Raw genomic sequence first — 16519 nt, forward strand, 5'->3', positions numbered from 1 at the left:
TTCCAAACCTTTTCATTTTCTTTTGTGAGGACTGGGAATAATAAAATGAAACAGGCTTACCTTCCTACTCACGGCAGGCAGCTAATTCAAATTACGGTAATGTGGTCCAAGAATGGAAAATGTTGCATATATAAGGTATAACTATGAAATCATGAACCCATATTTTGTGTGGCTTATTATCTAATTGTCATACATGTATGCAATTATAATCATTGCATGCTAGAGTTTTCTTGACATGAGACTTCTCAAGTAAAATATTTTGGATACCTAATAGAATGAAGAAAATGTTTTCCAGGAAGAAAACTCTTATCCTCACTCTACTACAAACCTATTGAAGCTGCTTTTCAGACATTCAGACCGGGTGTCTCTGAATCCACCCCTCCTACCCCCACCTGCTGTTTTTGCATAGGAGCTCCTTGAATAAAGTGCAAGAAAAGACAGAGGAGCTTTTATGTTTCACACTAAACAGTAGTCGCTCTAACACTCACATCCCATCATTCACTCTTCTACTCAAAAGCCTTTCACAGTCCTGTCACTGTGAAGATAAATGATCAAGTCCTGAGCCTGGCACAGGTACCCTTCATTCCTGGCCCTCTCTCTTTAGCCCTCACTTTGTTTCCCAGGTTTCTGAATTGCTTATAGTTCTGTTTTATCACATACCTCCATTTTTTTGTCCACACTGCTGCCTTTGTTTGAATGTCCTCTGAAACATGTACACCAGTCAAATTTCATTCAACTCTCAGTTTGAGTGTTCTCTCCTTTGGGGTCCCCCTGACCACAAAGGTATTCACAGAGCCTCTGTTGCAATGATCATATTACATCATTCAGTTTCAATAATTATTTATTCCTAGAGGCCTAGTGCCCAACATTCATGCACTGGGGACAGGGGGAGGGTTCCTCAGCCTGGCCTGCATCCTCTCACAGTCTGGGATCCCTGGGGGGCGGGAAGCAGGCCTAAGTCAGCAGGCGGACATCCCCCAAGGGGTCCTTAGCGTTGCTGTGGAGGAGGGAAAGGCTCCTGCCACCGTTGCTGCTCTTGCCAGCTGTGAGCCCAGCTTTTGGCTGAGCGGTGCTCCCCCTGTGGGAGAGCAGACCACTAGGGGGCAGCTCCTGCATCGAGCGTCTGCCCCCTGTGTGTCATAGCGACCAGTCATTCCGCTGTTTGGTTGATTTGCATATTAGCCTTTTATTATATAGGATGGTCTGACCCACAGTGGTGAGCAGTGCTTCCAAGTCAAGTGGAATTGTCTGTCTGAATGTCAGTCTTCCATTGCATATGGCCTTTATTAAGGACGGGCCATGTCTTTTCTTCTGGATAACTCCAATCCTCTGAGAGGCATTCCCTGACGACTCCATCTAAAATAGGCCACCCCACTTCTGACAAGGCACCCTGTCAAACCATATCATCCTGTTCTATTTTTTCTAGAGCACTGATTACTATTTTTTTGTTTGTTTGTTTTATTGCTTAAAGTATTACAAACGGTATTACATATGTGTCCTTTTTCCCCCCCGCCTTTGACAATCCCCTGGCCTCCCCTACTGATTACTATTTTTAAATACCTATCTCATTGTTTCTGTCTCTTTTAATGTTTTACATTCTAACTTGCTTATTTTCTGTATAGTTTTCACTCAACACTAACTCACTGCAGGAGAACAGAGGCTGTCTTGTTCACCTGTGTGCCCTTAGAGTCCTGAATAGCTCCTGACTGAAAGTGGGCACTCTGTAACATTTGTTGAGTGACGAAATGATGTTATTCCCCCCACGCCCAGTGTTGTGAGGCCATTTTATGGATAATGCTTTAACCTAGAGTTTTATGAAGATTTAAGTTAAAATTTAAAATCCATCCAAAAACTAAAATACAGTGTGTGTGTGTGTGTGTGTGTGTGTGTGTGTGTGTGTGTGTGTGTTGTTTCATAACAGGAGGCATTGAGACAGATTGTTTTTTTTTTGGAGACAGATTCTTTGTATTGCTTGTTTAATCCTCAGCACAGCTCTGTGAGGCAGGCACTGTTGTTATTTGGCCAAAGAAGGAACAAAAGCTCAGAGAGGAATCCCTGTGCTCAAGGGTAGTTAGTGCATTTTACCCTCCACCCCTACCACCAGCATAAATCTGCAGCATGCCAAAAATGATAAAAAAAAAAAAATTGAAGGATTTCTCTTTAGTAAAATTTCAGCATAAAGGGGGTTATGGTTAATGGGCATTCAGACATTGTACAAGTGTTTTTAACAGACAATTAAGCATTATAATGTTCTTCATCTTAAATGAAATATAGCTGAAGTTTATATATTTAATGCCAAAGAAAGGTTGACAATAGAAGCACATTTCATTTGGTATGAGCTATTATCCAATTGTTAAAAGACCCATACAGTATGGGTCTCGATCCCTTCCCCTGGCCATCAGGCTCCAATTGCCCAATGGCAAATGGGGAACCAAGGGGGGGGGGGACGCAGGCAGCCAGGGAAGATGACCCTGATCACAGGCCAGGCCTAGGGACCATACCTGTATATGTATTCCGTGTGCCAGGCCTCTAGTGAAAATATAAAGATATAGAACTCTTTTTAATTTATGTCATCTCAATTGTGAAAGTGATCACAGTAATCCATTAATTGACAGACACAACCCTTCATGATTTGTTCCACACCTGCCCAACCTGCTTTATTTCCTATATTGCACAGCCTTTGACTTTTCTTGTTTCCACCACACTGAAAGCTTTGGGTTTTATTAACATTCAGCACTACTTTATGCATCCTCATTGTGTGTATTCTCCATGCTGCGGCCAGTTATGCGTTTAAAAAACATATCAGGTCACCTTACACCCATGCAAGAAACCCCTCAATGGTAGTGCCTGCTCTGCTTGGAATAAACTCCAGCTCCCACTCCATGGCCAGTGCTGTCCTCACTCCACCTCAACTGCTCTGGCCTCCTCATTCCCCTTTGACTAGCCCTACCTTGTTTCTATCCCAGAATCGTTACACTTCACCTGGAACATTCTCCTTCCTCCAGATTTGACTAAAGTTTTTTTTCAATTGACTTTTCCCTGTTTTGTTTTCTTTCTATATGTACCTCCTCCACCCACAGGCTAACCTAGAACTTTAGTTTAAAGCCTCTTTCACCAAATAAGAGACAAATGGTATATGACTACTGTTGTTAATAATAAATCACCACCGATTTTATTTAATTGTGACCACCCACAAACCTTGGAACAAGATTTTTCAGGAATAAATAGTAATTCTTCTATGTGGGAATTGATTTAATATAACTATATAAATGAGTTTTCAGCATCACACATATGTCCTTACTTTATTTGGTATATATTCACATTTTATTTGTCATATATTGATGTTTCTGAGGTTATTAGTATCTAATGTGATTCCTACTTTCAAATGATAAATCTTGGCTGTTTTTGCCCAGCATTCCAGTGCAAGACTTTGGTCCAGGTTCTGGACACAGAGCCAGAGTTGCTGTGAGTAGTGGCTGTGAAGTTGGTTCTTTGCTGACAAAGTCTTCTCAGAGCCCATCTGTCAAGGAAACAGTAAGAAAACTGACATCTAATTTATGGTAACGATATTTACTAACATATTTCCACATGCTTTGTTAAAATTTCTTAGAAGTGACAACTCCTGATTTTTTTTCCTTATTAAGTGGTAATAATGAGAAAATTTAGTCAAATGACTTTAAGATTTGTCTCCTAACTGCACTGACTTAGCTAGATCATGGGTTAAATGTCCCTTGAAATAGAACTACAGTTGCTAAATGCTTGTTGTTACATGGTCCAGCAATATGGTGGACATCAGTCCTCTCTCAGGTACAATGAGTAATTCTTACTGAGTTGGCCTTACTAAAATAATTTCCTTCCTTCCTTCCTTCCTTCCTTCCTTCCTTCCTTCCTTCCTTCCTTCCTTCCTTCCTTCCATATTTATTATTAATATTCCTCATGATATTTGTATGACCCTTTAAAAAGTGTCTTTTTTTTTTTTTTTTAGCTTTAATACTAAACTTCCTGAGGGAAATAATTTTACTTTTTGGCTTGGTGTAGAATGTTAAATTTGTGCCCATGGTTAATGAAGAACTTAGATATTTGAATCTCAATTCTCAAAGGATGGAGAGACAGAGTGGGTAAAGCCCAGGATTCAGTTTTTCCAAATAGGGACCCATCATGGGAGGGGGCTTTACGATCAAGCCAAGTTAGTCTACAGAAGAATGCTCTAAATAGGTGTCATGTGAGAGGGTGGGGGGCAGGAGCAGTAGCACCATTACATTAGTGCAGCAGGTTGGTTTTGTTGGGGTTTGCAGACTATGAGGCGACTGTGTGGTAAGAGGCTTTCAGCCAAGGAGGCCACACAGCATGTCCTAGCTGGAAGATTGTTTTTCCTCTGGACAGTTACTTTGACTTTCTGATGAGTAACTGATAGAATATTCCTGGAGAAGAGACTTAGCAAAGAATAGCAGATAGGAAGAAAAAGAAAGGTAGAGGTTGGTTGTATATAAAGATAGGGACTCTGTCCTGCAGTTGCCCTGCAAATTTATGGAAACTTCTGTGGCAGAATCCAGGGCTGTGGAGCTGTGCCTATATGGGTATGAAGTGCCCATGTACTGTCCTTTAGAAGCACATTCCCAACAGCTATCCTGCTGTCGGAGAAAGGAGGAAGCACTCTTGCTTCTATGTAGGTGGATCTACCTTGGACTTTGCACCAAGACACATTTTATTAATGATACTAGGGATCCAGAGACAAGCTGTTAACCAAGAAATGAAGGTAGTGTGCTGCATTTCTGAGTACTAAGTTCTGGCCACCAAATCTACCATAGTGACTGGGCTGGCAAGCTTACACCAGCCTGGGAAAGAGGCAGGTGCAGGCCAGACCTCAGTGTTGGATACATATTAAGAGGTTGAAAAAGACCACTTCTCCAATGATACAGGTGGATGTCAGTCTCAAATGGCAATAGCCTATAGCATAGTCCCTGAAGAACAGATTCTCCAACCAGTTTCTTACCTTCTGTCCCTATTTGATCAGAAGTAATATGTAAATTCTCAGCACTGAATTGGGTAGCCATATATTTGAATCCTGGTTTCTTTCTTACTAGTTCTAACATTCATGCATGTCCTTTGGTCACTGAGACATTGTAGTATGCAATAACATATGTATGAGCCTTTGTATATGTGAATAAATGTGTGCATATTATTAAAGTATGGATGTGACCACATGACCAATGATTGTGACAGGCTTTCTTGATCATTAATAGCTATAATTTTTAAACCATTACAATATTTTAGGCATTCACCCAAGTGCTTTGTATATGTTTGCTTTTTATTTCCACAAACTTATAAGATTGGTATTACTTTCAACTTTTTTATGGATAAGGAAACAGAAGCTTAGAGAAACTGAGTAACACACCCAGCGTCTCAGAGAAAATTGTACAGCTAAGGACAGGGCTGGGTTTAGCCTCCTGCTCCCTGATTTGGAATCTCATGCTCCTCAACACTGTACATGTACACACATACATAGGTATATATATATACACACACACACACGGGAATATAGACACATGTATACATATGAAAGTGTGTGTGTGTGTGTGTGTGTGTGTGTGTGTCCATCCACACTATGAGACCTCAAGAGACATGTCTGGTTGTGTTGCAGCAGAGTTTGGATATATCACTGTGTGTCATCATTTCCTTTTCTTTTTTAACGACTATTTTTTGTTCTTCATCTAAGTGGATCATTACTATTCATATTGATGAGTTACACTTGATAAAAAAGGAGATAATCTGATTGAGTATACTAAGACTTTAAAGTACATCCACTTCTATAATTAGCCATCAATAGAAAATTAAAATTTCCCAGAAACCATCTCCCTAATGAACACGTAGAATCTTTAGTGCTTGAAATGATCATGCTATTATCAACTGAACATTCTGAAAGCTAAATGCATTAATAAATCAGATCTTTTCTACACTAGCTTGAATTTTTGTAGTTTTATAAAAATGCTCAGTAGAAAGAGAATTGTACAGAACATGAGGCTTTAATTGGAACAAAATGAGTTCCTCATTTACCAGTCTTCTCTTTTGCCTCAACCAGCAGTAGTATGTTTTCTTACATTTCACCAGTGAAAACAGATTTCTTGTCTTCTCTCTCTTTTTTCCCCTCCTGTACTGCTCTGTTCTTCGTCATGTCTAACATTATTCCTTGTGTTAACTAGATTTTAAATCCCTCAAGGCAGGGGTCCTCAAACTACGGCCTGCGGGCCACATGCAAATACAAATATTGTATTTGTTCCCGTTTTGTTTTTTTACTTCAAAATAAGATATGTATAGTGTGCATAGGAATTTGTTCATAGTTTTTTTTTAAACTATAGTCCGGCCCTCCAACGGTCTGAGGGACAGTAAACTGGCCCCCTGTTTAAAAAGTTTGAGGACCCCTGCCTCAAGGCATGAAGATTGTGGCTGGTTGTGTGCTATGCGGAGGGCACCGTGTTCTGTAAGACTCACTATTGTTGGCCAGATTTGTTCTTGCTTGTCACATGGTTAAGAGAGTAGTTAGAGCCCTTTCAGGTGTGTGGAATGTTCCTTCCCTCCACTTGGTTCATTTTGGACATGACATCATCCTTACCCTTTTCCACATGGTCGAAGTAGAGTCAGCACCTCTGTTTACTTCCTACATTTGTGATTTTTGATATCTTAGAGTGTTTTGCTCAGTTTAGCATTTTCCTGTCTTGTTTTGTTTTTAACAGTCTGTTTCCCTCAGTACGTTTACTATCTAAACCTACAAAAAAAAGATACTTTTTAGAAGGCCATAAAAATGTCTGCTTTTCTAATTAGTCTTGTGGGACAGAATTTCCCAAGAAAAGCTGTTAGTAGCAGCTCTGTGGAGGGGAGAGCAAAAGGCAGAGACAAAAAGGAGAGCACAGCCAACCTGCTTGAGCCTGAGGGTAAGGGTGAGGATGGTCTTAATACCAGGAAACCAGAGATGTTCAAAATAGGAATAACTCCTCAATCAGAGTTTTCATAAAAATTATATATATAAAGCAGATAGCAATGCTTAGCACATTTTCACCACTTTATAAAAAGTGGTTGAGTCTGACCAGGGGTTCAGAAAATACTCAGTTTCCCAACATAGATTACAATTGGCTTAGAATACTTACCTCACCTGCCCCCAGCCCCTGCTCCCTGCTCCCTGCAGCTGGCTAACTCCTCTTCTTTGGGGCTCCCCAAATTATGGGTTAGGGTTCCTTCTATCAGTACCTGTGGTGCTGCATTCTCATTCTCATCTTAACATGTTTTTCTAGAAGTACTTCCTCTGAAGGTTGCTGAAAATCTCTAAACCCAAAAGAGTTCATATCCACCATGAAAAGGACCAATGCTCAGAAGAGAGTTCAGCCCTGTATTGGAGGAAGGGAAGCTGGATTTATGGAGAGAGAGGAATGGTTTATGGTCGCATAAGGTTGACCAAACCAACCAGGGACTCCAGACACAGCTCTTCTCTCTGTGTCATGGAGGGTCCTCTTCCTCTGGAGAGTTGTTTTATTTTCTTAGGAAAAAAGTCAGTAAGCCCATAGCCTGTTTCCCTCCAGGAATTTTGCAATGCTGAGTTCTCTTCCCAGAGCACTCAGGGGGGTGCTGGGCTTTCCTAAGCTGCTTGGCTAGAGGCAGGAATTCTCAGCCTTCCTTTCTTCCCTCCTTCCCTTTCTCCATCCCTCCCTCCCTCCTTCCCTTCCTTCCATAAACTTTTTATTTTAAGACAAGTGTAGGTTCACATGCAGTAGTAAGAAATAATACAGAGATCCCCTCTACCCTTTACCTGGCTTCTCCCCATGGTAACGTCTTGGGAAACAGTAGAACAGAATCACAATAGGGACATTGGCATTAACATTCAAGACACAGAACAATTCTGTTACCACAGGATTCCTCCTGTTGCCTTTTAATAACCAGACTCCTTCCTCTCCCAGCTTATGCTTTTGAAGAACACTTTAATGCCAGTTGTAAAGCAGTTTGGTGGGCATGAATGTTCATCTTTGCTACGATGTTTAACACCCGGGAGTCAGGGCCAGTCTGTCAGATGAGTGCTCTGTCTCTTTTCCTGGCACATTCCCATCTCTGCTGTGCTTTTTTCCCCAGGGAGATTATTCTGCATTTCTTTCCTGAGTACCAGCTACCATCGGAAATTGGCTACTCATCTGTGGAGGAATTTGTGGCAAGCTCGGAGGTAAGCCGGCTTTTGTGGAACTCCGAGGAAATGACAGAAGAGCCTGAATTTGGTTTTCAGTGAAGAAAAACGTGAAGTGTTCCCAGTAAGAGGAACTAAATGAAGGAAGATGAGGATCTTTATACCAAATGGGTGGCTCAGAATTAAAACCAATGTGGCCAAGGGTTAAATAAGCTTCAGTAAGGTCATGCTGACTGAGAACAGTTGGTTGCAGAGATAAATGGAAATGAGACATAGTCCGACTTCCCTCCCTTGCATCAAGAATAGAATTTCTGTCTCTCAGATACACTGCGTCAGCCACCTTAGTGTCTTATTAGAATCACTGGGACTTCACCCGGAAAGATGAAGACAGTTGCATTTATCAAATCTATTCTCAGAGACGGACCGTATGTGAAGGAAAGGAAAACTTTCCTCAGCTACCTGGGTGGACAGGCAGAGGCTCGCACTGTCTCACAGTGGGTGTCCTCACGCTGCCCAGTCGCCACAGGCCATGGTGAAGCTCAGTGAGGAGTGCAGGCCCACAGCTCAGAGCTGCTCCGTGTGGAGAAGGGCCAACGTGGTGCAGAGGGTGGGGGTGTCTTCCCATCCTCATGCTCAGTGTGATTTCTGGGAAGGATGGGTACATGTGGAAAGACTGTCAGTGAAAAGAGCACCAGTTTATTCATTTGGCCAAAGTGCCAGGTGCTTTAATTTGATCCTGGGTGAAGTCCTTAGTCCTCTAATCTATAATCACTGTCTTTGCTTCTTCACCCTGTGCTCTCACCTCATGGTCTCCCGTCCTGCTTCTGACTCCACACTTCACTGCGGCTGTCCTGCGAGGCCACCCGTGACCACTGTGCTGACATGTGGTGGTCACTTACTTACCGACTGCTCAGGTCTTCAATACAGTGGACCACTTTCTCCTGCTTGAAGCATTTTCTTTTTGTAGCTTTCATAACAGCACTCCTCTCATTTCTTGCTTTCCCTCTGTGTTTGCTGGCAGCTCCTTCTCTATTTGGTCTCTAAATGTTGGCCTGTCTGAGGACTCATTCCCGGAACACTTCCTTCTGTCAATGGAATGGGTTTCTAGGTGACCTCAACTAGTCTCTGGCTTCAAATCTCACCCCATATGCCAGTGATTCCCCCACCCCCCGTCTATTTCTGGGTGTTCCCATCTAAGAAATCCAGGCTCCAACTATCTTACTGATATCGCTTTGAATATTTATTGTTTATCATTTACTTTTCCTTCACCTTGATTATGTTCTTTGCAATTTTTTTAACCATGCTGTATTAATTATGTGCACTGCCTTAATCATTTTTTGGAATGAGGTAAAGTATATCTTAGTGAATTAATTTAATTAGACCCAGGCTTCAAAGACCCACTGTATTGGTGTTGGCCAGTTCCAGGCTTTGATGTTTCTTGTATACTAGATATTGCATGTTGTAACTGCTGTAGACAGCTGATTCTCTAAAAGTTAATATCCTGTTTTATTATAATTTATGAAAACAGCTGGAGCAGTGCACAGAGCAGACAAACAGAAAGCTGAAAATGTGTTTCCAGCAGGTAAGCTTCCTTTCAGTGTAGTCATTTATATTCTACATGATCCTGTATTCCAAAGGAGAAATAATATACATTTCCAAATGCTCTGTTTGGAAGGAAATCAAATTTGCCTTCACTTATCAAGACGTAGAATTTTGAATTTTAAAATGCAAATGTTTCCACAGCATAAAGCTTATGAAATGCTTGGAGTAGGATTGTCATTTGTACTAGAAACAAGACATTCTGAGCCTTTAAGAAAGATAGTCACTGACTAAGCCAGAAATTGATCATAGGTTAAAGTTTTAATAACAGTTAAGTCCTCTCTTAACTTTGTAGATAGGTTCTTGACTTTAAGTGAAATGCTGTAGGCTGTTGATATAAACAAGAGTGAAGTTCCTGTGGGATCGCATCTATGTTATAATGAAACAATGCTGAACGAAACTACCATATTTGAGGGCCTGCTGTACTCTGGAAAAGTTCATATTTCTCTGGCTTTGTTTGTTTGTTTAGTATCTTATCAACAGTTTTTAAAGTTTATGATTTTTTTCATTATAAAAATAGAAAAATAATTAGTGCTACTAAAAGGAAGTAAAAGAAATAAAAAAATCATTCATAATCCCACACCATTCCAAGATCACTGCTATTACTATCTATTACTATTTTGGTGTATTTCATTACATCTCTCTCTCTCTCTCTCTCTCTCTCTTTCGGTATATGTTTCCAATAATACTGTGTATCTAGGTCTTACAGATTTCCTAGGGAAGGGGGATGGAAAGAGACCATGGAGTCATTCAGTTCTATTAGAGAAATATCTAAAAAAAATGATATGCCTCAACTCCCTTAATTCACACTCAAGGGAACAGAGACTCCAAGATGTAAACTCCAACCCTAATCCCCAAGTGGAAAAAGGGAGTGAGTGTTGGAGCCAAGACAACCAGAGGTTCACAGATTCCTCAGAGGCCACAACAGTCTAGAACTTTTCATGACACCAAGATCAATGTTGAGATGTTACTCTTCACTGACACTTAGGTTTGCTCAAACAGGTACATCAGCTCCATCATTAGCAAATATACTAGCATCTTCTTCCATCTGCTAATGCTGTTAAAGAGGAAACCACAGGCTCAAAATAGCATCACTTGTGTTAAAGCCCATGATACCAAACCTAGATTTAATATCTGACCTAATTGCTGTTTTAACCTCTCCCTGGAAATGTATTCTAAATCAACCAACCTGGAATGTTCTAGTCAATACCAATGAAGCAATTTGTCTTATGGGCTCTCCTCATCCCCCATAGAAAAAAAAAGGCAATCTGCATAATAAAAACCCTGTTCCCTTCCCCCACAAAAGATACCTTAGTCTAAAAATAATCTTTTCTTTTGTTAGTAGCTCCCTTGCCCCACCCTTCTTTCTATAAAAGCCTTCTATTTTGTCCAACCCCTTGGAGAGCCCTTCTTGTTACTAAAGAGGATGCTGCTCAAATAATGAATTGATTAATAAAGCCAATTAAATCTTCAAATTTACTGTTAAATTTTGTTTTTGTTTTTTTTTTTTTAATTAAATCTTTATTGTTCAGATTATTACATTTGTTCCTTTTTTTTCCCCCCCATAACTCCCCTCCTCCCAGTTCCCGCCCCACCCTCCGCCCTCACTCCCCACCCACTGTCCTCATCCATAGGTGCACGATTTTTGTCCAGTCTCTTCCCACATCTCCCACACCCCTTTCCCCCCCAGGAATAATCAGTCCATTCCCTTTCTATGTCCCTGATTCTATTATAATCAACAGTTCATTCTGATCATCAGATTATTTATTCACTTGATTCTTAGATTCATTTGTTGATAGATGCATATTTGTTGTTCATAATTTGTATCTTTACCTTTTTCTTCCTCTTCCTCTTCTTAAAGGATACCTTTCAGCATTTCATATAATCCTGGTTTGGTGGTGATGAACTCATTTAGCTTTTCCTTATCTGTGAAGCTCTTTATCTGACCTTCAGTTCTGAATGATAGCTTTGCTGGATAAAGTAATCTTGGTTGTAGGTTCTTGGTATTCATCACTTTGAATATTTCTTGCCACTCCCTTCTGGCCTGCAAAGTTTCTGTTGAGAAATCAGCTGACAGTCGTATGGGTATTCCCTTGTAGGTAACTGAGTTTCTTTCTCTTGCTGTTTTTAAGATTCTCTCTTTATCTTTTGCTCTTGGCATTTTAATGATGATGTGTCTTGGTGTGGTCCTCTTTGGATTCCTTTTGTTTGGGGTTCTCCGCGCTTCTTGGACCTGTAAGTCCATTTCTTTCACCAGGTGGGGGAAGTTTTCTGTCATTATTTCTTCAAATAGGTTTTCAATATCTTGCTCTCTCTCATCTTCTGGCACCCCTATAATTCTGATGTTGGTACGCTTGAAGCTGTCCCAGAGGCTCCTTACACTATCCTCGCATTTTTGGATTCTTTTTTCATTTTGCTTTTCCGGTTGGATGTTTTTTGCTTCCTCGCATTTCATTTTTTATTTTATTTTTTTTATTGCTTAAAGTATTACAAAGGGTATTACATATGTATCCATTTTATCCCCCCGCCCTAGACAGTCCCCTAGCCTCCCCTATCACCCAGTGTCTTATGTCCATTGGTTATGCTTATATGCATGCATACAAGTCCTTTAGTTGATCTCTTACCCCACTACCTCCTGCCCCCCAACCCTCCCCGGCCTTCCCGCTGCAGTTTGACAATCTGTTTGAGGCAGCTCTGCCTCTGTATCTATTATTGTTCAAAAGTTTATAATGGTCTCTATTGTCCATGAATGAGTGAGATCATGTGGTATTTTTCCTTTATTGACTGGCTTATTTCACTTAGCATAATGCTCTCCAGTTCCATCCATGAAGTTGCAAATGGTAAGAGTTCCTTCCTTTTTACAGCAGCATAGTATTCCATCGTGTAGATGTACCACAGTTTTCTAATCCATTCATCTACTGATGGGCACTTAGGCTGTTTCCAGATCTTAGCTATGGTGAATTGTGCTGCTATGAACATAGGGGTGCATATATCCTTTCTGATTGGTGTTTCCGGTTTCTTGGGATATATTCCTAGAAGTGGGATCACAGGGTCAAATGGGAGTTCCATTTTCAGTTTTTTAAGGAAACTCCATACTGTCTTCCATAGTGGCTGCACCAGTCTGCATTCCCACCAGCAGTGCACAAGTGTTCCTTTTTCTCCACAACCTCTCCAGCACTTGTCGTTTGTTGATTTGTTGATGATAGCCAGTCTGACAGGTGTGAGATGGTACCTCATTGCTGTTTTGATTTGCATCTCTCGGATGATTAGTGACTTTGAGCATGTTTTCATATGTCTCTTGGCTTTCTGAATGTCCTCTTTTGAAAGGTGTCTATTTAGGTCCTTTGCCCATTTTTTGATTGGATTGTTTATCTTCCTTTTGTTAAGTTGTATGAGTTCCCTATAAATTTTGGAGATTAGGCCCTTATCAGATATGGGAAAATATGTTTTCCCATACAGTGGGTTTTCTTGTTGTTTTGTTGATGGTTTCTTTTGCTGTGCAGAAGCTTTTTATTTTGATGTAGTCCCATTTGTTCATTTTCTCTTTAGTTTCAAGTGCCCTAGGAGCTGTATCAGTGAAGAAATTGCTTCGGCATATGTCTGAGAGTTTGTTGCCTTTGGATTCTTCCAGAATTTTTATGGTTTCCTGTTGTACATTTACGTCCTTTATCCATTTTGAGTTTATTTTTGTGTATGGTGTAAGTTGCTGGTCTAGTTTCATTTTCTTGCCTATATCTGTCCAATTTTCCCAACACCATTTATTGAAGAGACTATCTTGGCTCTATTGTATGTTCTTGCCTCCTTTGTCAAATATTAATTGAGCATATTGGTTCGGGCAGATTTCTGGGCTCTCTATTCTATTCCATTGATCTATATGCCTATTCTTGGGCCAGTACCAGGCAGTTTTCAGAACAGTGGCTTTGTAATACAACTTGATATCTGGTATTGAGATCCCACCTACTTTGTTCTTTTTCAGGATTGCTGCAGCTATTCGGGGTCTTCTTTTATTCCAGATGAATTTTTAGAAAGTTCGTTCTAGATCTCTGAAGTATGCTGTTGGTATTTTAATGGGAAGTGCGTTGAATTTATAGATTGCTTTGGGTAGTATGGACATTTTAATGATGTTGATTCTACCAATCCATGAACACGGTATGTTCTTCCATCTGTTTATGTCTTCCTCTATGTCTTTTTTCAACGTCCTGTAGTTTTCTGAGTAGAGGTCTTTTACCTCTTTAGTTAAGTTTATTCCTAGGTAGCTTAATTTTTTTGGTGCAATGGTAAACGGGATTGTTTTTATAATCTCTCTTTCTGAAAGTTCACTATTGGTGTATAGAAATGCCTCAGATTTCTTGGGGTTAATTTTGTATCCTGCTACATTGCCAAATTCATGTATTAAGTCTAGTAGCTTTTTGATGGAATCTCTAGGGTTTTGTATGTATAATATCATGTCATCTGCAAATAAGGACAGTTTTACTTCCTCTTTTCCAATTTGGATGCCTTTTATTTCTTCTTCTTGCCGAATTGCAATGGCTAACACTTCCAGTACTATGTTGAACAGGAGTGGTGAGAGGGGGCATCCCTGTCTTGTTCCTGTTCTTAGGGGAAATGGTGTTAGTTTTTGTCCGTTGAGTATGATGTTGGCTGTGGGCCTGTCATATATGGCTTTTATTATGTTGAGGTATGATCCTTCTATTCCCACCTTGCTGAGAGTTTTTATCAAAAATGGGTGTTGAATTTTGTCAAATGCTTTTTCTGCATCAATTGATATGACCATGTGGTTTTTTCCTTTCAATTTGTTTATGTGATGTATCACGTTTATTGATTTGCGGATATTGTACCATCCTTGCATCCCTGGGATAAATCCTACTTGGTCATGGTGTATGATCTTTCTGATGTACTGCTGGATCCGATTTGCTAAGATTTTGTTGAGGATTTTGGCATCTATGTTCATGAGGGATATTGGCCTGTAATTCTCTTTCATTGTGTTGTCTTTACCTGGTTTTGGTATTAGGGTGATGCTGGCTTCATAGAATGAGCTTGGAAGTGTTCCTTCCTCTTGAATTTTTTGTAGTAGTCTGAGGAGGATAGGTTTTAGTTCTTCCTTGAATGTTTGGTAAAACTCCCCTGTGAAGCCGTCTGGTCCTGGGCTTTTGTTTGATGGAAGCTTTTTGATGACTGCTTCAATTTCTTCCATAGTTATTGGCCTGTTGAGGTTTTTAGATTCTTCCTGATTGAGTTTTGGAATGCTGTATTTTTCTAGGAATTTGTCCATTTCCTCCAGGTTGTCTAGTTTGTTGGAGTAGAGCTGTCCATAGTATTTTTTAACAATCATTTGTATTTCTGTGGGGTCTGTTGTTATTTCGCCTCTATCGTTTCTGATTTTATTTATTTGGGTCCTCTCTCTCTGCTTCTTGGTGAGTCTGGCTAGAGGTTTATCAATCTTGTTTATCCTTTCAAAGAACCAGCTCTTGGTTTCATTGATTTTCTGTATTGTTTTTTTGGTCTCTATGTCATTTATTTCTGCTCTAATCTTTATTATCTCCTTCCTTCTGCTCACTCTGGGGTTTTCTTGTTGCTCTCTTTCTAATTCTTTGAGTTGTAGAGTTAGATGATTTACTACCATTTTTTCTTGTTTTTTGAGATAGGCCTGTAGAGCTATAAACTTCCCTCTCAGGACTGCTTTCAATGTGTCCCATAGGTTTTGGATTGTTGTGTTTTCATTGTCATTAGTTTCCAGGATGTTTTTAATTTCTTCTTTGATCTCATTGGTAACCCAATCAATATTTAATAGCATGCTATTCAGCTTCCAGGTGTTTGAGTATTTTGGGTTGTTTTTATTGTAGTTTATTTCTAATATTATGCCATCGTGGTCTGCGAAGACGCTTTTTATGATTTCAATCTTCTTGAATTTGGGGATACTTTGCTTGTGACCCAGTATGTGGTCTATTTTTGAATATGTCCCATGAGCACCTGAGAAGAACGTATATTCTCTGGCTTTGGGGTGAAGTGTTCTGAAGATGTCTATTAAGTCCATCTGATCTAGTGAGTCATTTAGGATTGCTATATCTTTGCTGGTTGTTTGTCTATAGGACTTATCCAGTGCTGTCAATGGTGTATTAAAGTCCCCTACTATGATTGTATTGTTGTCGATCTCTCCTTTGATATTTTCCAGGAGTTTTTTTATGAATTTGGGTGCTCCTACATTGGGTGCATATATGTTTACCAGGGTTATATCTTCTTCTTGTATTGATCCCTTTAGTATTATGAAGTGGCCTTCCTTATCTCTTGTTAAGGCCTTCACTTTGAGGTCTATTTTGTCCGATATAAGTATTGCTACCCCAGCTTTCTTTTCCTTTCCATTTGCCTGAAAGATATTTTTCCATCCTTTCACTTTCAGTCTGTGTGAGTCCCTTCTAATGAGGTGGGTTTCTTGTAGACAGCAGATGTATGGGTCATGTTTTTTTATCCATTCAGCCACTCGATGTCTTTTGGTTGGAGCATTTAGTCCGTTTACGTTTAAAGTTATTATTGAAAGGTACTTGTTTGTAGCCATTTCTTTTTTTGTGTGGCTGTTTTCTTTCTGAGCTTTTTATTTCTTATTTTTATATCAGTCCCTTTAGCATTCCTTGCAATGCTGGCTTGGTGGTGACAAACTCCCTTAGCCTTTTTTTGTCTGTGAAGCTTCTTATTTCCCCTTCAAGTTTGAATGATAGCCTTGCTGGATAGAGTATTCTTGGATTCAGTCCTTTGCTTTGC

The 16519-nt window shown here is 40.0% G+C and overlaps 1 protein-coding gene across 1 annotated transcript in view; it reads left to right on the forward strand.

Moving 5' to 3' along the window:
* The window catches only part of MORC1 (MORC family CW-type zinc finger 1), a 145704-nt gene that overhangs the window by 114136 nt on the left and 15049 nt on the right, over window positions 1-16519 (forward strand). Inside the window, exons 24-27 of the mRNA XM_059686177.1 lie at window positions 241-249; window positions 3414-3560; window positions 8116-8203; window positions 9693-9746. Coding sequence (XP_059542160.1) covers window positions 241-249; window positions 3414-3560; window positions 8116-8203; window positions 9693-9746 — 298 coding nt within the window. The remainder of the gene's footprint in view (window positions 1-240; window positions 250-3413; window positions 3561-8115; window positions 8204-9692; window positions 9747-16519) is intronic.

This window comes from Myotis daubentonii, chromosome 3 (assembly GCF_963259705.1).
Source record: "Myotis daubentonii chromosome 3, mMyoDau2.1, whole genome shotgun sequence".
Classification (NCBI taxonomy): Eukaryota; Metazoa; Chordata; class Mammalia; order Chiroptera; family Vespertilionidae; genus Myotis; species Myotis daubentonii.